This window comes from Equus quagga, chromosome 20 (assembly GCF_021613505.1).
Source record: "Equus quagga isolate Etosha38 chromosome 20, UCLA_HA_Equagga_1.0, whole genome shotgun sequence".
Taxonomy (NCBI): Eukaryota; Metazoa; Chordata; class Mammalia; order Perissodactyla; family Equidae; genus Equus; species Equus quagga.
The window spans coordinates 7,749,858-7,774,657 of record NC_060286.1 but is presented as its reverse complement, the minus strand read 5'-3'; the positions used below and the strand labels follow the sequence as shown (position 1 = coordinate 7,774,657).

The 24,800-nt window shown below is 43.2% G+C and overlaps 1 protein-coding gene across 1 annotated transcript in view; it reads right to left on the bottom strand.

The window, feature by feature from the left end:
• Positions 1-24,800, bottom strand: part of PRKCH (protein kinase C eta) — a 212,516-nt gene that overhangs the window by 77,165 nt on the left and 110,551 nt on the right. The window contains exons 3-9 of the mRNA XM_046647473.1: positions 22,077-22,227; positions 19,586-19,620; positions 15,869-15,957; positions 14,274-14,403; positions 11,914-12,041; positions 8,821-8,964; positions 8,432-8,605 (exon numbers count right to left, since the gene is read on the bottom strand). Of these exons, the coding sequence (XP_046503429.1) occupies positions 8,432-8,605; positions 8,821-8,964; positions 11,914-12,041; positions 14,274-14,403; positions 15,869-15,957; positions 19,586-19,620; positions 22,077-22,227 (851 nt within the window). The remainder of the gene's footprint in view (positions 1-8,431; positions 8,606-8,820; positions 8,965-11,913; positions 12,042-14,273; positions 14,404-15,868; positions 15,958-19,585; positions 19,621-22,076; positions 22,228-24,800) is intronic.

The following is a 24,800-nucleotide window of genomic DNA, read 5'->3' as shown; positions in this document are numbered from 1 at the left end:
GGTCTGGCAGGTTCCCAGTCACGGTCAGGGAAAACCACGACCAGGCCCTCTCATCACAAGGCTCCGTCAGTCCTCAGGAAACACAGGGCCAGGGCTGACCCTGGCAAGTCTCAGATACATCAAAGGAAATCACACACAATCCATGAACCACCTTAGCAAACTCGGGGTGGTCGGCCTGTGTGATCTCTAGGTCATCAATGATGACCATGGCCAGCGACAACAAGGCCAGTTACAACTGAACAACCTCAAACTGAAAAATACACCAACCTTTCCCAGCCCCTTTGTCACACCAAGGATCCTGGCAGTTCTCCCCAGACAGAGTGTGCCAAAGGAACAGAGGGACCTTCAGGCTCTCCTACTTCCCATTCATTCTCACGGCCCTGTTTAGCCACAGAAAGTCAAAGAGCCTGGGAGCCTGAGAGGACAGAAGCAAAGGTCCCAAATACCCCCCCACCACCCCGAAAATCCAGAGCCTGATGATGGCCTATGTGCATTCTGTCCCCAGATGGAACACCGCTAATAAGTTGGGAACATGCCCAACTGGGAAACACCATGTTCTGGCACATTTTCTATTTTGATCTGAGCCAAAGGCAAATTACAACAAATGACCCATAAGCAAACCAATCGTGTTTGTGGCGGTCACTGCTCAGGGAAAGGAGGAAACGTAGCTCCAAACAGATAAGAGGAAATATCCTTCGGTATTTCACAAAAGGCCGCAAAGCTATATATTGTGAAAAACTGCCTTTATTCCTGCCTAATAACACTCTTCTTATTTGTGGCATAAAGGAAATGGATGAAATAATAGATGATTATGGATAAATGGATGAAATAATAAATAAATGGATGAAATCATAGATGATTAAGCTGCATGACCTGGTTAAGAACCCATGGTCTGACTCTTGCTTGCTGTGTGATCTGGGGCAAGTTACCTAACTCTCTGGACCTCAGTTTCCAGATATTTATAGAATGCCAAAAATGCATTTATATAGACAATGCAGTTGTGTAGACGTTGGTAATGAATATAAGCACCTAGAACACGCACCAGGATCTCAAGGAATAGTAGCTGCTGCTGCGAATTCACTCTTCACCCATCCCTTCTGCAAAGCTGATACCATTTGGGGTCCAGGAATCAAGGAGCTATCCTAAGGCATCAATAGAGGCCTCTTCAGAACGCTCGTCCTTCCAGCCCTTCTGGCTGCACTCCCCCTCTCCTCCCCTAACTCCCCATCGCTGTGCCTCCTCCCCTAGTCTGGGATGTCCCTGTGACTCAGAGCACAGGGCTCACTCTGCTCCATGGGCCAAGTGCGCCTCCTCCTCCCCCAGGCCGGCCACTGGTAGCAGCTCAGCAGACAAACGCCCACTAAACCCTCAGGAAAGGGAAAGGGGGCTGAGGGCTGGAGCACAGACAGGGCTGGACTGGGCTAGGGGGCGGGGGCGGGTCGCATTCTCCAGAGGCATCTCTGCCAACAGGTCCACCAGGGGAGAACACAGATTTAAGTGGAGGTGCTTACCTGGGAAAAACCAAAGGCAGGGGACCTTCCTAAAGACAGGGGGCTACTAGTTGAGTCCAAAGCAGAGCTCGGAGCTCTCACACTGAAGGCTGCAGCACCGTCACCTGCCTGATGAAATTCTGAAAGATTCACTTCAGGGCCACACGACTTTCTCGCTGCCTGTCTCTCATACACACGCACACGCGTGTGCACATACAATCCTTTGCTAATATTCAATACAACAGCAATAGAGAAAATAATACAGAGAAAAGAATGTTCCCATGAGCTCAGGTTGCCAAGTGATTTTCATCACATATTTTAAGTGTGACTTCAGTATACTGATACCACCGCGCACCAGTTCTGTAAGCTGACAGCATTCAGGCCCCAAGATTCCTAGGCACCCTAACCTTCGGAAGTAGGACTTCTGCTTTGTTGACCAACATTTGCGTGGCTCCGTGTGGAAAGCTCTGGCCCTGCCGGGACCCCGAGGCATCCCGCTCTGCGGACGGCCCGGTAGGCAGACACCCTGAGGCCTCCGCCTGAGAAGGGCCTCCGGCGGGCGGGAGGCGGGAGCGCTGCAGACGGGGGCCGGGCATGCGGGCCCACCCGAGGGCAGCGGCCGGCAGAGGCGAACTCGAGCGTTCCCCAGAGGACGGGGCCCTCCTCTCGCACCGGCCGGGCCGCTGCCTAGGGGCTCTGGGGCCCGGGCCGGGCGTCTTGTTTGCCACATGGGGCCTCAGGGAGCGGGCCTCTGGACAAAGGCCGCGCGGCCGCCCCTCCGGGCCGCTCCGCCCCTTTGTTCCTCCTCTGCGGCCGAGGGGAGGGCTCCTGGGAGAGCCCGGGTCGGGGTGGACCCGGATTCCAGCGCAGTCACTGATCAAGATGGAGGAGGGGGCTTTACCCGAAGGAGTGGGGGAGGCGGCCAGGCCCGCACCCCGGCCTCCGCCCTCCCTGACTTCATGCCCACTCCTCCCACCGCCATGGTTAAAGGAGTATCATCACGTTACCAAAACTGGTAAACAGAAAAAAAATCACCCCCAACTTCACTACCCTCATACAGTCCCTGATAGTTTATTGGCATCATTTCCTTCCAGTCTTTTTTTGGAGGAGGGGCCAGGTTTGCCAATTCACTGTCTTGGGCAGAACCTGATATGGATACATGCCACGAATCGTGAGAAATTCGGCATTATTTCCTGGACTCTAACCTCCGAGTTCCACAATTTACTGTATTGGATTTGGGGCAAGGGATTGAACTCCTCAGTTACCGCTCAGCAAAATGAAAATAATAATTGTATCTACCTTACAGGCTGTTATGAGAACTGCATGTAATAAATAATACATGTTAGGTGCTTATGACAGTGTCTGACACATAATCATCTAACTGTTTAATATTCAATTATCTCTTTACTGGCTGCAAATCTTCATCAGATAGTATCTTACTTAAGTAAACTCCTATTGCTGAATGCTTGTTTCCAATATTTCCCTATTATAAATAATACCCTGAAAATTAAACATATTTATGTATAACACTGGTTTTATTCTTTACGTGGTTTTCTTAGGCTAGATTATCAGAAATAAAATCAACAGATCCAAGAGTATAAACATTTTTGTGAGTCTTGATACAGACTATCAAATTATTCAAACTATTAGGATTTATAACACTATCAGAAATGTATGAGGATGCCAATTTAATGATATACATGAAAGCAATATGTGTTCTTATGAAAAAATTGGGGGCAATAATTTACGGGCTCATAATTCAACATAGGAAGCTTGATAAATTATGTAATATTTGAGATTTGCTTATCTTTTTCTTTTTGCCAAGAACAAAAGCTTCTAAATCTTATTTTTGGGTGTTGACTAGACCCTCCCGATGCTGTCCATGCTGGCCACTGGGAAGTCCCAGGACATTTCTCTCTGGTGCGGGGAAGGGGGTGGTCATCACAGCAGTCACAGTGAGTCTGCCCACCTGAGAACAGGGCTGCGCGTGTCCGAAGCGTTTCTGCATTCTCTCTTTTGTCCTCATCTTAACCATGCTCTCATCTTAACCGTGAGAATTTTAAGGTCATCTCCAGTGGTTCAGACAGAGGAAATCAAAGGTGGAAGAACTCAGGTCTTCCGTTTCCAAGGGCAATGCTGCTTCCATACCAGCAGGTTAGAGGGGAGCCAGGGCAGACAAGAGGTGCTGAAGTAGATGCTGAATCGACATAATGTTGTATAAGACAACATGTGGACTGACGGGTCAGAGCACAGAACCCGGGCTCCAGAGCCAGCCTGGCCCAGAGATGAACTCACAGTCTAAGGGACCCTCAGCAAGTTGCTTCCTTTCCACAAGGGTCTTCACAGTGAAAGACTTTGCAGATAGCTGGGGAGCAACTCCAACACCTCGCCTCGGCTCACTTCTCAGTTCTTCAGGGAGACTGTTACACTTCAGCCTTACACGCCGATTACCCTCTCATTTTAGAGGCCATGGCCTGCCAAACAAGTGCTAAAAAATCATAATTTACCTCCTGTAATTTCTCATAGTAACTAACATTTTCTGTTCTTTATAGTTAGCTTTTCAACAGCAAATGGGGATAGTCACTGAGGATTTCTGACAGATGCAGAGACAGCAAATGCCAGGCATACTGTGGAGTCTGATACCTCGCAAATCCGAGAGAAAGCAAAAACTACAGCAAATTGAAAATTGTTTATCTATCTCAGCATGAGAAAAACTCACTTGATTCCTTTAAGTTGGTTCCCACTACTTCATTTATCATCTAGACTTAAGGCAGGAGAAATTCCCTTTATCCTCTGGTCTGGAGATAATTCATAGCAAACACAAATTTTAAGCCCCAATGTCAGTTCCTAGCTCTCTGGTGGAGAAATAAAAATCACCTTGCGGTCACGACTGCCACCTTGTGGCCACATAAGAAACTGTCACTAGGAAAAACACACCACCTGCGGAACACTGTGGAGATCCTGTGTGGCCGCTGACATTTTGGTGTGTTGTATAATTCATATATTTTCCTGGAAAATTCCACATTGTATATGCTATATTCATTGGGCTCCCAGTCTGTTCCAGGTTTATTTCTTGTGCTACTCTACCACAACACGATCTAACTGTTGGTGAGACCTCTCACTGCTTCTAAGGAAACCCCGACATTTCCTTTTGTAGGTGAAGCCCCCTGGAGTTGGGTAGGAGACATTTATTTATTTGTTCATTAGAGTAACTTGAAACAGCCACTGCACGACCAGACTAGGTTCAGTAAATGCCAGGTGACTGTCTGACTCAAAGGTTATCAGCCAGTTGAGATTGTCTAGCCTAACGTCACAGGAAACCATCTGCTCTTTGGTGCAGGCCCTGAGAAGATAGCCGAGCGGAGCCCTGCCTCGCCCTTTGATTCATGGTGTGAGCAGGAGGCGGGAGCATGAAACCCGGGCCATCCATCAGTCACGCCTTCTTCACAAGGGTGTTCTCAAGACTGAGCTGTCACCTCCTGGAGAAAACAGCTGGATGAGGCGGGGGAAGGGCTCCATGCAGGCCAAGTACAAAGTATAGGAAACTGAGTTTCAGGGCTACTCCAGGGGGCAGTGGAGGCCAGGAAGAACTGGCGCTCCAAAGGAACATGGACCCTGGAGAGGGGACGCAGAGAATCACGGGCAACAGGGGCAGACCGGTGCAGGCTCCCCGGCTCCTGGAGCCACAGACCATGAGGGAAGGAGGGTGTGGTCTCAAGGCGGAAGGAGTACAGGGGGGGCTGTGGCCCAAGAAGCTATCAGCTGAGTCCCCAGCTCCTTCCAATACGCATGGGAGTGCATACTGTGCATCCTCTTTAATACACCTCCTGTCTCCCCACTTCCAGTCCTCCCTGCTCCACCCATTCTCCAGGCTGCGCATGTGTTCTTCCCAGCACAGATTTGAACACAAGTGACCTCTAAACATAGATGAATGCTCAGCCTCACTCACAGTCAGAGAAATGAAAATTAGAACCTCAAAGATACTAGTTTTTTAATCTCTCCGATCATCAGAATGATAGACAGCATGCCAGGATGGGAGCGTGGGGGAAACAGGCTTCTCACACATGGCTTGGGAGTGTGAATTTAGAAAGGCAGCAAGCCAGTGCTAAGAGCTTGGGCTCTGCAGTCAGACGGCCTGCTGTCAAAACCTCTGCCACGTGGAAGCTAAATTTCTTTGTGCCTCAGTTTCCTCGTCTGTAAAATAGGAGTGACGCTAACAGAATTTACTTGACACGGTTACTGTAAGGATTTAAAGGAGATAATACTCATAAAGCACTCAGAACAGTGCCTGGTGTACAGGTGATAAAGAGTTAGCTCTCTCTAACCACTATGGGGGAGAAGGCCAAGTGGACTCAGTCCAAAGTGTGCATGATATACCTCTGACCAAGCGATACCACTTGCAGTAGTGTATCACATAGAAATAATACCGCAGGCATTGTAAAGATAGCAGTGCAAGAGGACTCACTGTACCTTTGAAACAAAAGTCCAGGTACAACCTAAACATGTAGCAATAGGAAACAAGTTAAATAAATCGTGTCATCTTCTTAAAATGAAGTACTACGCAGCCATTGAAAAATGAGGCAGTAGGTATATACAAATATGAAACAATCTCCAAGACATAGTACTATGTTTTTCAAAAAAAATAAGGTCTATGGTAATGTACAGCGTGGTGACTATAGTTAATAGTACTGTATTGCATATTTGAAAGTTGCTGAGAGTAGATCTGAAAAGTTCTCATAACAAGAAAAAAAATTGTGTAAATAAGTATGGTAACAGATTTTAACATTGTGGTGAACATTTCTCAGTATATGTAAATATCAACTCATTATGTTGAACGCCTGAAATATGTTATTTGTCAATTATACCTCAATGAAAAAAAATGTGTAAATTTTGCAAGATGGATTAGAGAAATTTACTCCCTCAATAAAGCCATTTTGGAGTTTTCTCCTAAAAAAATAATAAGATGTAGAATGGTGGGCAAATTATGCTATCATTTGTGTTTTTAAAAAATAAATATGGGTGCATATATGTGGAATGTGCATATGCTTTTAAGTGCAAATCTTCTCTGAAAGGGTACACTTGGAACTAGTCTCTTTCAAAGAAACGATATGGATATTTAGAGGACACTTACATTACCTACTGCAAAAACTTAGTTTTTTCATACTTAAAAAATGCAAACTGATACATCATTCCTCTGCTTAAATGTTCTCCATTTGTTCTTAGGACTAAAATCGAAGCTCCTTAACACAGCCTACATGACCCTTCACAGCCTGGCCCTGGCTCGGCTCACTTCTGGAGCCTCGGTTCTCACTAGGCCCCTGGGCCTCACCCTCCATCCTTCATGCAGGTGAGCTTTATTCAAACCTCACACTCTTGCTCACTGCTGGACGCATGCAGGTGCTGTTATCCTATCTGGCATATTTGCCTTCATTCTCTTTGCCTAACTAACTCTAACTCACCCTTATGGTCCCAGCTTAGCTGTTACTTGCCCTGGAAATACACTGCAGCATCCCCGGACCAGGTAGGGTGCCCTGATCCACTCTCCCAGAATGTCTTCTGACAGTGAGAAGATTCTGAAACATCTGTGGCATGCCCTCTTGGTACCCTCTCAGGAGCCATCTTCCCTCTTCATTGACAACAGAAGCCCGGTTCTCAGCCCCATACAAAACGGGCAGCAGAGTACCCTGCCCCAGGGGATGTGGCAGCTAGGTGTACACAAATATGAAACAATCTCCAAGATATATTATTATATTACATTACATTATTACAAGGTTGGTGGAAGGCAATCATGATAAACCAGCTTTGGTGGCTAGGTATTTGCTCTTCCAGCCTCCCTTGCAGCTAAGGGGACTCAAGTCTGGGAAAGATTTGTCTCTTCCTGATAAAAGGATAGTGGCCCATGAAGGCCTTGTGCCTCTGCCCCATCCTTCCTGCTTTGGATGCTGTGATGTTTAGGGCTGTGGCAAATAACTTGAGATGCCAAGGGGAAGAGACGCCTGATGTCACTGGGCAGCTAATCCAACCCTAATGCTGCTTCCACCAGACTTCTCAAGAAAAAAGCTTATACTCATGAACTAAACTCATCCTTTCTGTTTATTTCATGAACCACTGTAGGCCAGGTACTCTGTTAACTGCAGCCAAAAGCATTGCCAACGGCACCCCATCACAGGGTAGACGACTCAAATCCCAGGATCAGTCAATGGAATCAAGCAGAGGGTGCCTGATTGAGGCCAGGAGCAATGCCCTGGACATCACAAATCATGGCGCCCACGTGGGCCCAGCCTGGTCTGAACCTGGGGTTCAGAACCAGACCAGTATTTTGGAGCAGAGCCAAAGCCAAAGTCTCCCAGATAAGCAGCCCATGACACTTACTCTGCTCTTAGACTTCTGGAACCTTCACTCTGCTAGAGAAGACTTATGTATGAAGACGTTTCAGACATAGGACACACAGCCCTCAAAGTGACCCTTCTCTGGGACAGCAGGAAAGGAAGCGGGTAGTTCACTGGTTTTGACTTTCTCCCAGAGGTCATTAGAAGTCCCTGGTACCTTCATATGGCCCTACTGTGGGAGCTCATCCCCCACAAGTTTCTGAGACTCTACTGTACTAAACCTTCAACATCTTATTGTCTCAACTGTTTAAGAATGGAGGCTGGGGTCGGCCCGGTGGCGCCGCGGTTAAGTGCGCATGTTCCACTTCGGTGGCCCAGGGTTTGCCGGTTCGGATCGCGGGTGCAGACATAGCACCACTTGGCAAGCCATGCTGTAGTAGGCGTCCCACATATAAAGTAGAGGAAGATGGACACAGATGTTAGCTCAGTGCCAGTCTTCCTCAGCAAAAAGAGGAGGATTGGCAGCAGATGTTAGCTCAGGGCTTCCTCACAAAAAAAAAAGAAAAGAAAAAGAAAGGAGGCTGTCGAGGCACGACTGTGAGTTATACTTACAGGGGTCTGAAAGCAGCAGAACAGCTGAGTGAGGAAGGGGTGATTGCGGGCCAAGGACAGGATCCTCTTCTCCGTCATCGTGCATTCCACGTCATCGTCCTGCAGGATCACGTCCTTCTTCAGAATCTTCACGGCATAGAGGTCTCCTGTTTCTTTTATTCTTGCAAGCATCACCTATGGCAAAGCAGGAGAGAGCCTGAGCATGAGAACTCTTGTGGTTCCTAGGGTGTGGGACACACGGGGCAGAAAGGGAAGGAATGGCGCATGGGAAATGGGAGTGTGTACATACATGCACACACAAGCAACATACACACATGCACAAACGTACACACAAACAACGTACCCATAATGGGCTTCCTGCAACCCAAACAGTTACAGCCAAGACTCACCTTCCCAAAGCTCCCCTTCCCCAACACTCGGATGAACTCAAAGTTGTCGATACCAAGTCGGTTGGAAGAATTAACCCCAATGCCATTTCCTTCTTTGATGCTCTCCTTTCCCTGTCGTCTTAGAGTCGCTCTGGAAACAAGCTTCTGCAGAGAAGAGTAGGAATACATTGAGTCAGAAGTCACAGTGCGGGCACGAAGCATTCATGAATGGAGAAGACCTTACTTGCAGCCTCAACACTCAACACAACGTGAGGGCAAAGATCAGTTCAGCTTGACATATGATCAGGTTCTGCTGATCAAAACTACCTCGGCACCAGCTCCTGATCTGTGCTTACTGTATTTGGGAGAGAATCATTTAAAAATATATCTAAGCCACCGAGTTTTAGTTTGTGCTCAAATGGGAGTGTATAGAAACACAAACGCCCGAGTCTGGTCCGGCCAGTTTCTTGGGTGGCTTTCTACAGGCGGTCAGATTCCAAGAGCGCCCCCTGGTGTCCACTCCCTACAAAGAACAGCTTTCACGTTTGCTCAGAGGATCAAGTACCACTCCACACCAGGATGTGAACGAATGAAGCAACGTTATTTATACAATATTTTAAATTATAAAAGAGAAATAAAAATTAATGTAAAAATTGGAACAATGAAGAAAAGTATGAAGGATAAAATTTAAAATACCTATAATCTCACCAGCCCCCCTCAAAAAAATCTAAAAACAATTACACATATATACACATCTGTCTTCACACTTATTAATTTTTAAAAATATAAGAAAATTGTTTCACAACACATTTTTATTTAACATTTTGTCATGTATATTTTCCGTATCTTTAAATATACTTCAAGAACATGAGTTTTAAGGGCTGTCCAATATTCCATTTCATGTATATATCACAATTTATTCACTAATTCCCATGCTATTGTAAATATAGGTTCTCTCCCATTTTTCCTAGTATAACAAACACCACAGTGAATGTACTTCCATTCAAATCTTCAAAGCAGGGTGATTCAGAGCCTAGGCTCTTAAGCAGGCTGCCTAAGTTCAAATCACAGCTCTGCACCCTAACCCAGTGACCTTGGGCAATTCCCTACCCATCCTCTCTGTGCCTCAGCTCCCTCTTCTAAACAAAGGGGATGTTACAGCACCTGCCACATGAGTTATTATGTGGAGCAAATGAATAGACGCACATAAAGCACTTTGATCCGTGCCTGGCACATTCCATAAACATGAGCTGTGTTGTCATCACCATGATCATCCTCATCCTTTTTCTTAAGATAACTTTCTGGAAATGGAATTCTTTGGGCCAACGTGTTACTTTAGAAGACTTCTGATACATGGTCCACTTGCCCCCTAGGAAGGCTGACCACCAGCACAACGAGAGCTCCAGTCTCAGCACACCGAACCAGCCGTCAGCGTGGCCTCGGTGGTTCTCCAGCTCCACGCTGCTGACACAAGCCCATCACAGTGAGGGTGCCACCAAGGCAGGATGACTTGCAGATGTCCACCTTGGGACATTTATGATAAAAGCTACCACTAAACAACAGATCAAAAGTCTAACATCCTGGAGCTTTTTGACCTATTTTAGAGCTAAAAAAAAGCTTATCTGGGGCAACTTCTAAGCGATGTTTGCAATAAACAACTGTGCAAAAGCCTGAAACTAAAAGGATTTGACCTTCTCAACCCAGTAGCACAGCGAGAGCCAGACATAACATAGATCATCTTAAAAACCCAATTGTTTTAACAGTTTCTCCTCCAGATTTCTGATCATAAATTTTCCAAAGATAGAAAAATTTTACCAGTTTGAATTTCACTTCCTCTACTTAAATACTTCCCCTGGTTGGGCTAGCACTGGCTAGAAAACTCTAGGCCAGTGTCTCAATTTTTTTTAACCCATTCTTCTCTTTTGACAGACTAAGGATTCTCCGTCTCTTTTTAATGTTGTACTGTCAAATAACAGGTAGTTTTGGTTTTCCCACTATTAAATATCATAATATTAAAGATACTTGGTTCAAATGACAAATGACAAGTGGCAGTGCCCATTCCTAGAGGTGCCACATGGTCTATCTTACTCCCATCATATTTTAGAAGCCCTGGTGTGGGCTGAAATCCTTTATCTACACTCTTCAGGAACAGCCGTCCTGTGCATTAGCAATCTCCCTCATGGTATTAGCATCCTGACTGTCTTATCCACAAGACACACTTTGAGGGACTCTGCCAATGCCTTCCTGAAATCAAGACACACAATGTCAGTCAAGTCCCTGACCTACCAGGCATTCTTTCAGTAAAAACGAAATGGGGTGGTTGGTGCTGACATTTTCTGGATAACCAAGAACCTAACAATGATTGCATTTTCCTTCCTAAGCACCCAGAGATACTCAGCAGTTAAGTCTAGGGTTTTCCTGACCTGGCCATCAAGCCACACCTTTCAGAAATCACAGTCATAGCCATGGCTCTTTCCCAGCTCTCTGCAGACCCCGGCCAGGAAGGCAGCAGTAGGACACGGGCCTGGGAAGTGGCCGAGGCTCTAATGGACAACACGCCAGCAGGTGGAGGTCACTCAGGGAGGTTGCAAGACAAAACATGTCTACGGCAACTGACACAACTCCACCCAACCCGAGAGCTCAGAGGAAGGAACTCCCGTCATCACTGAACTCGAGAGATAAATTCACAATCCATAAACAAAAACTGCAGAACTGCTGGATTCCAAGGCTGCAGAGAGCCTCAGAGAGCTTCAGGCTCAAGCTCTTCAGAGCAGAGGAAGTGGAGGCCCACAGCTACTGGCCAACTGCGCTCCCGGGGCCCAGCCACGAGCAGACCCAGGCCCCTGGATTTCAGGCTCCTCATCAGGAAGCTGACTTTTTAAAAAAAGATCCTTCCTCTGCTTCTTGCTATATCTGCACACTCATTATTTCCTGTCATATAATTGTATATAGAATCTCATTTGTGAAACAAAATGCTCTTTTAAAACGCAATGAATCTGTTCGTTGTGTTTGCGGAGATAGGAACTTTACGCCGTTTACGTCACATGCGCCCGTCCGGGCTTACCACAACAAAACAACTTCTAAAGGACAATAGGTGAAAAAAGCAAAGCTTACCGAGGTTGGAGAAATATTTCCAGGCTGGAGGCCCATCCCAGCCAGAGTCTTGGCGAGCTCCACCGCGTTCACCCCACAGTTAGGAGCCACGTTCGCCTGACACCGAATGTGTACATTCATTTTACATACTGAAGGGAAGAAGAGAGGACAATCCACATTCAGAGAGGAGCCAAGTCAACGTGTGCTGTGAAGGAGAACTTTAATAACCTGGAAGATTGCGACAGAGGAATTGGACAGGCTGAACAATGCCATCTTCTCATAAAATTAAACTTACACTCGTAATAATCCCTGACATTTTATCTAATTCTGTTTTGTGCAGAAGCAGAAAGCCCGGCATAGAGAAGAATAATAAATTTCAACTACACTTTTTTCTCCCTGACTTGATGAAAGACATTCATCTCAATCATCTGTAACAGTCCCTGTCGACTTAATAGCACGATTCAACAGAGAGCTCAAAATGTTCATCGCAGTGACAGTCCCCAGTCAGTGAAATAACAAGGAGTCAGGACAACTGACTTCATGCTTTCCCTTCGCTCTCTCCACAAAAGGTAGCAGTCTACATGCTACACAGAGATTGCTCTTCAGACAGGATGGAAATGGTGTTTCTGAGAGAACAACCTTTGAGTAAAGCTTTCTTTCTGAGTATTGTTGTGGTTGGGTAGCCCTCACAGCACAGAGCACAGCATCCTGTGGGGCTGTGGTTCTCAGCGCAGCCTGTGGTTCTAACTGCTTCATGGGGGAAGAAAAGCAACTTTTTTAAAGGTCAAAGTAAATGGCAGTTGGAAGAGGAGAGTGAAGCAAGCACAGCTTCTGGTGCACAGGAAGCCGTCCTGGGACGATGACGGACCCGAGGTTTAATCAGCAGAAAGAAAGTTCTGATACGGTTTCTTTACGTGGGCCTTGCTGACGGGAGGCAGAGATGAAGCAGCAAGCAATGAATTCCTGTTTCTGGAGTATCAATCCATCTTTGGAAACATGAGAAGATCCAGGTTTTGTGGGGCCTGAATTTATGTAATTTAGGTACTCTCTTTAAAAAAAAGAATACCTAATCAAGTGGAGAGCTCTGGAAGGTGCCCTTGCAAGGGAGAGGCCCTTGGCTTAAGCTTCATTAGCTTCAGGGGAAATCTATCTCTCTCAGGAAAGCAGGTATGGAGATACACAAGCCTGCAGTGGCCCTTCAAAACCACCATGTGACATAAAAGCAAAAATTATAGGAGCCAGATCATGGCAGATGTGCTACCTTCAGGGCCACCAGGGATAAGAACAATGCAGATGACCCCATGCACGGCCCTACATGTCAGCCACAACCATAGAAGAGCAGAAAGTGACTTTCATGCTGGAAACCCACACACAGGTGAGACCATTCAGCTTATGATCAAGCAGTGCCAAACCAAAGCTACACATGAGCTGGCTGCCATTTTGGTTATATAAAAAAAGAATGATTAAATGGTGTTCTGGAGAGAGAAAAGAATTTGTCCTTCTTAAAAACAAGGGACTTGTTCCTTTTTGTTGACAGAAGCAGGCTTGGTAAGTCCAGGCAGTCAATGAAAGTTGTCCAGTTGCACTGACGTGAACTCTGTCTGCCTCAGTGACTCAGGATGTGTCTAAGTCTTCAGGATGAAATTCACATGTATTCCAACAGGGGACAGTGCACCCCATGACTAACCCCAGCCAGGATGTTACAGCAACACTCAGTGGGAGATGACTCAAGGCCAAGAGCTCCCCAACTCTTAGCAGAACAGGGATTGTCCCTCAACCTCAGACCCTTTGCTGAGGCAAAAGCTCCAAGCTGGGGCTCCACTGGGGACAGTTAGTGAAGGGCAAGCTCACGGCCAAAGCCCCCATGTCCTTCACTCCAACAACCCCTCCGATCTCCATCACAGTGCCCCTCAAGAAGACCAGGCAGCTCGAGTTATGCTTTCACAACTCAATTCCTGCTTTTTTCTGGTGAGCTCATCAGACCTACCCTCCTGCCAGTTCTTACTCATAACCCAAACTTCTCTTTTGGCCACCTTACCATCTTCCATTTCTGACCAAGATCCCATTTTTTCCTCTTGCAAATACCTATTAAAATACACAGTGACTAGTCTGTACTCAGCACTAAATAGATGACAGCCAGCTAGATAGAACACTAAATTAACAACTGACTTAATATTCTATGGTTAGGAAATCTGTGGATCAGATGTAGCTCTCTTTACACGCCTGACAAGGAACGTAAAATTATAGAACCACTAAGACGTTAATTTACAAAGGATCTGACGCCATTAGTCCTAGGTCAGATCCTGAACCTAGAGAATTCCAAAAGCTCATGGCATGCTGTTCTCATGAAGAAGTGGGTACCCAGCACCCCAGCATCTCACTTTTACACTGAAGTCCTTGTCGCATTATCCCCCAGAGCAGGGAGCCACAGTGATCACAGAATGTTGGCACTTTGTAGTTGTGGATGCTGAACTTGTGTGGGATATTGATTCCGAACCTCTGTTCAGCAACCTGTAAAAAAGGAAATAGGAAGAGCTAAAAATCACACCAACATCTTTTGTAAAATAGGAGCCCACCAAAAGTAAAGTGTTACTCTGACCCCTGAGCCGGGTATATTATTTCATTGCTACCGCCACGATTAATTCCTCAGGCCTTACTAAGCAGACTAAGCACACTTTCTAATGAACAAGACTGGACAGAAATGTGTGGTGTGCATTAGATTGTTCACCTTTTGGCAGATCGATAGAAATTAAAATTTTCACTTCATCTTTTATATTGAGGCTGTATTTCTCTCCTTGCCAAGCCATGTCCATTTCCTAGAACCTTTTAACTTCAGGATTAAACAGGTCTTTTATAGACTACATACACTTGCTATCATAAGCTCTTCCAGAAATTGTGTCACGGGGGTTGGGGGTTTGTGGAAGAAAGTGGCACCCAGAGAGCATGGAACCACAGAAGGAATCCATTCCAAAGTGACATTCACGTAGCATCTTATTCAGCCCTTCCAGCCTTTGCCTGGCATTTGCATTCTGACATCTGAGTGCATGGGTTTCCTTTAATCTCACACACAATTGCTTCTTGACCTTTTGGCTAAAATCAAGTGTAATTTCACATACCATTTCCAGCAAATAACTAGACTAGGTATATGCTCTATGATCTATGTCACAATTTGAAGTAATAACAACAGACCCACACATGACAAGGAGTGGGGCAGTTCTTACTCCTCTTGAAACTTTTCTGGCCTCTTTCATAAAAGTACACACACCTCTCTGTGCACCCTTTAGCAATCCTCCATGCCCACTGTGAAGAACCACTGGGGTCCAGAGTCAGACTTTTCAATGCATCTGTCAATCCACTGCTAACTGTCAGCAATACTCCGTCTGCTTTCCACCCTCAGAACTGAGAATGCAGGCCTGCCCCAGCTGAACTCGATGCAAGAGGCGAGAGTGAAGTTCAAGCGTTTATGTACAGATGGACGTCCTCCCTGAAATCTCCCGTGAGGCTGGGGGAGGCCAGCAGCCACCTTATTTAGGAAGCGCAGTTTGCAGTTAACAACATACTTGTCACATCAATTCTATCTTGTTTATCTCTCACAAAAACTTTGTGAGGGAAGCATGGATCCCATTTTAAGACTGAGGCCAAGAGAGAAGCTAGCTAGCGGAGGCTGGATCCCGCATTCAAATTCCGGTCATGTGACGCCAAACTCAGGGATCTCTCACTCCTCCAAGGCTCTCTCCAAATGGGCAGAAGTGATCCCCAGAGCTCACACCCAGCTGAGCACTAACAGGCTCATCTCAAGGACATGCTACACAAGGACAGAGATACAAATGCCATAACATAAGGAGAGAAATCTCAATTCTGATACCACCACTGGCAGGAGTGTGGAAGGGAGGAGGGAGGGAGAGTGAGGGAGAAAAAGAGGCAGAGAGAAAGAGCACATGCAGACACTTAATTAGCAAACCGCTTATCCTCTTACCTTTGAATCCACTTTGTTAATATTGTTTTGGCAAGTGCAAGCTGTAACAATTAGATGATGGCAGCGCTTATGGACGACACAGGTGCACACTAGGAAATTAAATCCACGATTATACATTTATTGCAGGCTCACAGTCTAGCCAGGTACAGTAGAGTCAACAAGGGCTGCACCAGGCCAAGGCGCTTGATTTGGATGTTTGGCCCACATGATGGCAGCCAGTACTCCCATCCTTCCTACGTTCTTTACCATCATCCTAAGCCGGCCTTCGTTCATGCTCAAACCTGAGCTTAATTCATCCTTCCTGGCTCTGACCATTCTCGCATCCACCTCCAGAGGAATCTTCTCACAGTATATTCTGGTCACCTCACCCCTTGATCTAAACCTTCAATTACATCGCATTGTCAACCAATAGAGTTCAAATTTCCTAGCCAGGTTTCAGGCCCTCCAGAGGCCACCCCAAGCTTACCTGTCACCTTTCTTCTATGGGAGCTCTTTGTTCCAGTGAAAACTAGACCAGTTGCTCTTCCTGGAGCAAGTCTTAACCCTCCCCCAGCACACTGTCCATGTCCTTCTCAACCCCTGGGATATCTTCCTTTTCTATGGTTCAACTAAATAGCCAGCCCTGATGGTCTAGTGGTTAAGATTCAGGACTCTCACCACCACAGCCCGGGTTCGTTTCCCAGTGAGGGAACACCACCACCCATCTGTCAGTTGTCATAATGTGGAGGCTGTGTGTGTATTGCTGTGATGCCTAAAGCTATGCCACTGGTATGCAGGGTCACCCATGGTGGATAGATTTCAGCAGAGCTTCCAGACTAAGACAGACTAGGAAGAAGGACCTGGCCACCCACTTCTGAAAAAATTGGTCATGAAAACTATGAGTAACAGTGGAGCACTGTCTGCTATGGCACCGGAAGGTGGAGAGGATGGCTCAGAAACACCAGGCAGGGCTCAGCTGTGCTGAACACAGCGTCCGTAGGAGTTGGAATTGACTTGATGGCACTAACAAACTAAATCGTAAGTTTATAACAAGACACAGCTTTAACAAAAATGTCTCTTCCGTGAAAATACACTACCTCTGACTCCCCTTCTAGACTGAAACCATCTTTCCCTCCTGCGGTCTCCTCCTGCAACCCTTACGCCCCCCTCATTTCAAATCTTCCATATATAGCCTTTAATGTCCGCAGGATTCCCAGGCAGCATAATGCCTCGAATAAAGTAGGCACTCATTAAATATTTGCAGAATGACTCAATCGTTTGAATATTTAGAACTTTCTGAACATTTTTTTTCATTTTTATCTAGATAACTGACATAGTGCAGATGCAGTCCAGTTTGCCATTAAAGGATGAACAAATGCAATGAACCAGCATGAAAATACACATCATTTTTAAGATCTTTCAGGACATGTGGAAGTTTTTAGGATTAAATACATAAAGACAGATGACATGTCAGCAAATAGCACTATACTTTAAAACTAATCTAGCTTTCATCAGATTGAATTCTCAGGAGAACCGAATTGAAAGTTCCAGGAGAACTGGTCTTTTTATATGAGGGGATCTCAAAACCATCCTTCACACAGAAAAACCTCATGTTCTGAGGCATCTGGGTTTCTTTCAGTTAGCTTGGCTAGAGGTTTATCAATCTTATTGATCTTTTTAAAGAACCAGCTTTTGATTTAGTGAATTTTCTCTATTGTTTTCCTAATTTCAATTTTACTGATTGATGCTCTAATTGTATTATTTCTTTTCTTCTGGTCATTTTAAATTTAAGTTTCTCTCCTTTTTCTAGTTTCCTAAGATGAAAACTTAGAATATTGATTTTAGACCTTTCTTTTTTCCAATATATGCATTTAATGCTATAAGTTTCCCTTTCAGTACTGCTATCACTGCATCCCACAAATTTTGATGAAATGTATTTTCATTTTCACTTGGTTCAGAATATTTTTTATTTTCTCTGGAGTCTTTTGCCTATGTGGTATTTAGAATGTGTTGTTTAATCTCCAAATATTTTGGGGCTTTCCAACTAACTTTCTGTTATTCATTTGTAGTTTAATTCCATTGTGGTCCAAAAAGATACTTATGATTTCTATTCTTTTAAATTTGTTAAGGTTTGTTCTATGGGCCAGAATGTGGCCTGTGTTGATAAATGTTCCTTGTGAGCTTGAGAAGAATGCATACACTTATTGTTGGTAGATGCAATATTCTATAAACGTCAATTTGATCAAGTTGTGATATTCTTACAAATTTTTCTGCCTGCTGGATCTGTCAGTTACTAGGATACTGAAGTCACCAACTATAATAGTGGATTTGTCTGTATATCCTTGCAGTTCTATCAGTTTTTGCCTCTCATATTTCTGATGCCCTGTTATTAGGTGCATACATGTTAAGGATTGTAATGTATTCTTGAAGATTTGACCCCTTTATTATTACATAATGCTTCTCCTTGTCCCTGATAATTCTCCTTGTTCTGAACTCTGCTTTGTCTACTTTCTTTTGATTAGTGTTAGTATAGTATACCTTTCTCCAGTCAGGTATTTGGTTTTATATTCCTGAGCAAGATGTAAACAAATTGGTGTCTTATGTCTCCTGACCAATGTTCTTTCTGGCTCTTTTAACAGCAGGTGGCCCACTGAAAATCAGCCCATAAAATATCCTGGCACTATGCATGAGAGAGACTGGAGCTGGCTGCCAGGCAAATCCCCATGCTGGGGAGGTCCAGGTCAAAAAGTGACGTCAATTCTGACCTGTGAACTCTGTTCTCATTTGGGGCTGAGGTTAATAATATAAGGTCAATTACTGTTGTTGTATTGATTATATATTTTATTTTTTCTAAATTTGAGAACTCAATCAATTTGTTCATACACATTGAAGTATGTCTTATTCCATTCTTCTAAGGGAAATAAAGTTTTACCTCACCTCCTCCAGAAAAGAAGGCAGGATTTCCTTATTTACATGAAGGCTACCACTCTAGGATATGTTTTGCTATTTCAGCAATCATCTGTAGAGCATAGATCAAGAAGACAGGTACCATATGTATAAACCGTGTGACGATGCTCAAGCCAACAATAGGGAGGCCCAAATAAAAGACAGGCCAGTCCAGTCTGGCTAAATCTCCTGAGTAAAGAGTCTTCTTCCACTCCTTCCACTTTTATTTCGTTCCAATTCTGCCAGAACACTAGTAAATTGGATTTATCTTAGAATTGTAAAAATCGCAATAAATTTAATGTGTAATGACTTACAAGATCATTAATAGCTTAACTTTGAACACTTCTCTCATTCTTTTAAAAATCAGAAAATCAAAAAAGCAACTTGGATAATAACTTCTATTTCCAATGAGGGCAAAGATAAGAAAACGTCTCTCCCCTATTGATGGTGAGATTGGAGAAAAACAAAAATTTATCTTCAAGATTCAAGGGCACTGCTCACACAATGGCATTACCTTTTAGTACTTTCACATTATTGCACAGACAAAACTTTAAACAACTAAACTTCATTAGGCATCCTGGCTTTAGGAATAAAAACATTCCCTCTATGTTGTCTGAAAAATATATAGCCAAAATTTAACCAAAACTAAAGAGCTGTAATTCTATGGGAGTCTCATTTGACCTACAGAGTTATTTATCACAATATTAATGGAATGTATCCTGTTTCCTCCTGGCATAATAAATTTTTAACATAGAAACAAGATTAAACATGGTTTTAAAAATGTTTTCTTACCTTGGCATTGATAACCCTGTTTCCCAAATACTCCCCTGTTCAAAACAATAGAGAAAAAAGTGACCATCAGTCAAATATTTCAGCAACAATGCTCCCATAATTAGAGTACTTAAGGAAAACAAATTTCATCCTCTGGTCCTTTATGAAAAACACAATTTCAGAGAAGAGGCAAAGATGATGTGCTTTTTGAGCCCTTGTTTGTTACCACAAGGCACAGAGGAAATCATCTGATGGCCTAGAATGCTCCAGATGATATAAACAGGTGGGAATAGGCAATTCTCATTCAACCACTTCCATGGCAAGGCCTCAAGTCCTCAATGAAAATAAACCCTCATTCATACGTATGACTGAGCCTCAGCCTGAGGCGTCACTCCACCACCTAGTTTAGCATCCTCTCTCACGTACACGTGACGACATGCAGAGGGTGAAGTAAACAGACGAAGATTCACGTATGGACATAAACAGATGAGTCCACTGCAGCTGCCTGACCTGAGGCCCCCTCTCTCTTCCTGTGCCCACATCACCCCGGAGTCCACGGGAGAGCAGAAATGCGGCCACAATGTGCCTGTCATGCCTACAGCTTCCAGCTCTCTGTCTCCCTAATACAATCTCTGGGTGATGGTGATGTTATTCTCATTCTCATTAACAAAGGCCACATTTTACTAAGCCTGTAAGATCTGCCAGGCACTGAGCCAACCAGCTGACATGTACCATCTCTTTCAATCCTCACAAAAGCCAGGTGAGCTAGCGCACATAATAGGATGGCTAAGAGCATAGCCATGAAGCCAGATGGCCCGGGTGTGACTGGGGCAAGTTGTCAACTTCTTTGAGCCATAGTTTCCTCATCTATAAAAAGGAATAATGATAACAGTACCTCCTACACAGGGTTACTATGAAGATAAAGAGTTGATAATGTTAAACGCTTAGAATGGTGCCTGGCACTTTAAGGTCTATATAAAAGCTTACTATACAAACAAAATAAAATTATTGTCTCTATTTTGCAAATGGGGAGACACCGATGGGTTATAAAACTTGTCTAGGTTCACACATCTAGCAGGTGATGAGACTGAATGCCATAGCATACTCTTACCCATATGTATATAACACATATACCAATATTTTAAATATGGGTGTGTGTGTGTGTATGTGACAAGGCTGGTTGGGTGGGAGTTAATGTTTCCTTGATAGAAAAAATTTAGTGAAATTATCAAATAAGTTCCCATTAAGAATGCTAGTTGAGGTCACAGGTTGTCACTACAAATGCCTATACGGGCATTTAAAGGTCACATAAAGGCAGGTCACATAAAGGAGGGAAGCAGAACGGTGTGACATGAAATAAATGGCAACGGATAGTGACCCTTCAGGTCAAGCAAACCACAGGGAGAGGTGGCACCACAACCAGCTAGAGAGTGAAGACTGGTGCAAAGAAGGAAAATGGGCTCAAAGACATCATGGCATCTGAGTTTTTCAATAGAAAATGCAATAGGAACTTTTTCCTAAGACTATAGTTGTTATGGCACATTTGTAGACTTCATATCAGCAGCCAGTTTTGGGCCTTTGATTTAGAGAAGATTCTATTCTTGATTAAAGATGCCAGAATCAGTAACTAACCCTGGATTCTGACTGCTAACAGGCATAAAATCCAAAATCATCACAAAATACAAAGTAATTGATCAATATTCAGAAATTACTCTGAACCAAGTTCTTCTGCCTGCATTAAACAAAATGCTAAAGTCTGCAACAAAAACATAGATCTCCTTTCAGGCTGCAGACACTAAACTGTGTTTTCTCCTTCTGAGATGGGTGTGTATGTGTGTATGTTCCTCTGTGCATGAGGGGTATTTCTTCTTCTCTTTCCAAATAAACGTGTTTAATGTTGCCTCTCATTGAAGATAACTATTACCTAAACTTATTTTACATTATCGATTCGCCACTGAGACTTAAGCTTGAGTCACACGTATAGTAAGATATTGCCCCAATTCATCTAGAATTTCTTGACTGTTAATTATCTTAATTCCTAAATGCCAGGGCTTATAGTATATGATCACTGAGAGCTATTACCTTCGGCTACATACATAAGGCCGAAGACTACTGTGTGCTGAATTACAACAGTTAATTTCCATAACTCATCGTGGGATTCATGTCTTCTTAATGCAATACTGTTGATATTTCTTTCTTCCTTAGGAGCAGATTATTCATCAATTAACCTCTCTCTCTGAGTAGTGGTTTTTGACCAGTTCATGATGCCTTAGCACCCTTACCAAAATGTTTGGGAAAAGAAATAACATCTAAAACTTGGATCTGCAAATTCTTTAGGTTTTCTTTTATTAGGGATTTAAATTGCTGGGTCAACAAGTTAAAAATAAGAGCCAAAAATCGCATCCTAAAACAATTCTTAATAATCCTGCTTTCTCCTGAAATCACACCTAACCGGAGGAAGCCTCCCTTAGAAAGACGCTCTGAGGAGGAGAGAAGCTGGAGGAGCTCTCACCAGATGAACTCCCTGCAGTGAGAGCAGTAGGTGGGCTGCCGCAGGTACGTGGCCATAAACTTGTGTCCGTTGATCTGGTGGACTCGCCTTCGCATAGCCCTTTGGCGCTTCCTGGTAAAATGCTTGAAGATTCGGTCTCTCTGGAGAGTAGCTGTATATCAAAAGAAGGGAAAAAAGAATAATGTGTAATGAATCTATCTGCACCTAGTGTATGAGAAAGTTTGATAGTCCAAATACTCCCCAAATTATTTTTTCTTGCTTCAAGATGCAAAACACCCCAGAAAAATCATCATGCTTTCCTGGTAACCTCAGGACTCGTAATTTTAGGGTTAGACCTAGGCGAACCCTGAGATTCCCATTGTCTGGTTATAACTGGCTATCTTGGGCCAGTGTCCCCAGCACAGAGCATGGGTTTTGCAGGGTTCTGATGCTCAGGTTTGTGACATCAGCATGGCCTCCTAGTCCCTGTCCAGCTGTCCAGGACCTCAGGTCTGTCCATTGGCTATACCTACTGGCCAATGAAACAGAGTTCCTCATTATTTCCCTTTCTTTCTGGCATCCTCACAAACTGAATGAGGGAACTGCCCCCACACAGCCAGAGAGAGTGCTGCCCCAAAGCATCAGTCTCAGCACCACCTCTGCTAACCTGGAATAGGTAGAAATTAACCTGGAATTGGTGCAAAGTGCCTTTTCTAACTTCATCTTTTTAAAATAGTGGCTCCTAATCTGAAGACTCTGAAAACTGTGCACCATCTAAAGACAATAAATAATGTTTTCCACAGAATTATACTAGAACTTTTCCAATGTATGCACCGTCTTGTGATTAATAAAGATTAACTCTTTAATAATGCTTTTAAATTAATCACGTATGCAAAAGAAATTTAAGGAATCATATAAGAATAATTTGCCAATAAATTTTAAAATCTGGAAGAATTCCATGAAAATGTAAATGACCAAAATTAATTGAAGAAGAGCTACATGAACCAAACAGATGAAATTTTTGGAAGAAATCCATAAAGTTTTCTAAGGATTATCTCTCAAAACCCATCAGACTCAGATGGTTTCATGGGTGAATTATTTTAAGCCTTCAAGGACAAGATAATGTTAGTGTTTAAGCCTGGTCCAAAATAGAAAAAGAAGAAAAGTGTTCATTTCTTAAAGGAAATTAAGGGATACAATCCTAGGACTAAAAGATAAAACTGATATATCCTAAGATATAAGAGAAAAAAGAAATCAGAGGTTAGTTATCATTTTATGTCATGACCTCTGAGACAGTCTAGGAGGCCTATGGGTCACTTCTCAGAATAAAGTTTTATAATCCAGAAAAATAAAATATGTAAGATTACAAAGGAAATCAGGTATGAAAATATGTTTGAAGTGAGATAGAATAATATATGTGCTTCTTCTATAAATTAATTAAATACTTAGTGGTAGACCTAGTCCTTATAATAATTTTGAAGTAGTGATGATGGTAAGTTGCATTTTCAAAATGTCTGTGAAAACCGTAACATGACATGAAAACGTCTGTGATTTCTATTGTGACAACATCATAAGTACTGCTAATACTACTGTGGTTTGTTTGTAAATGGAAAAACAATGCTACATTCATATTATAAGTTAATGAAAATAAAGATGGAAAATTTTTTCTCCCATCAAATTTCTGGACCATCTAAATTCTAATTATGGACCTCAGGAAAAGTACCCCGCTGCTTATATATCAAGCTCACTCATAAATATTGATGTAGGGGTCTTCATTACTGAAATTTGTGTAGTTACAAAGTGAATAGGAAAGCAATATTAGAAAATATTAGTGAATATTTTCATGTTATAGGGACTTTGCTTTCCTATTCCTTTCCACTTAGTCCCCAACACAAATATTTCTTTCCACTTAATATCAGCATTTTTCCCCGCCCATGACATTGGCTTCTCAGTTTCTTTGATGTGGTAATGTATACACTGAACGTCTTAATATGCAATATAAATTAACTGAAAATCTGGTTAAGGTTGAAGAATTTCCATGCAGTCTATGGAAAGTGACATTTGAAACAGCTAGATTCACACCCAAAGCCAATGGCAGATAAGGCTCTGGCACAGTTAGATCAGTTAACAACTGAACAAAAGAAATTTGATAAAATGACGTGACTGTCATTTTAAGATAGAATAATTTGAGTATCAACATATTACGCTCCTGAGAAAATGATGACACCTCAAACACTTGTTAAAAATATCCTATTTAAAACAGTACTATAAAAATGAAAAAATAAAATAGGTAGTATTCTGCTACAGCAAAATTCTCTGAAAATCATTTTCTTCTAAAAGTTAGTGTCTAGAGCAAGGGAACAAAATTTGTTTAATATAATAAAGATTTTCATAATTCTAGTTTCCTTTTTCAAACTCCTTCTTCCATTTTTTAACTATTAACAAAATTTAGTCCTCATTTTGAAGGATTCATTTTATATGGACTTTTCCCAGTAGCGATTATACGCAGACAATCAGGAACTTCCACACTATCCAGCATTATCCTAAAAGAAAAGCCCAGTGTGACCAAGTGGGAATTTTCCCTGAAGCGTAACAAAGGGTATATTATTAGAAAATCTATTATTGTGTCTTATTCTATTAATAGGTAAAAGGAAATAAGCATGATCATTTCAATAGATGTTGAAAAGGCGCTTGATGAAATTTAACTAGGAATCCATTAAAAAACCTTTTGAAAAGTAAGGTTAG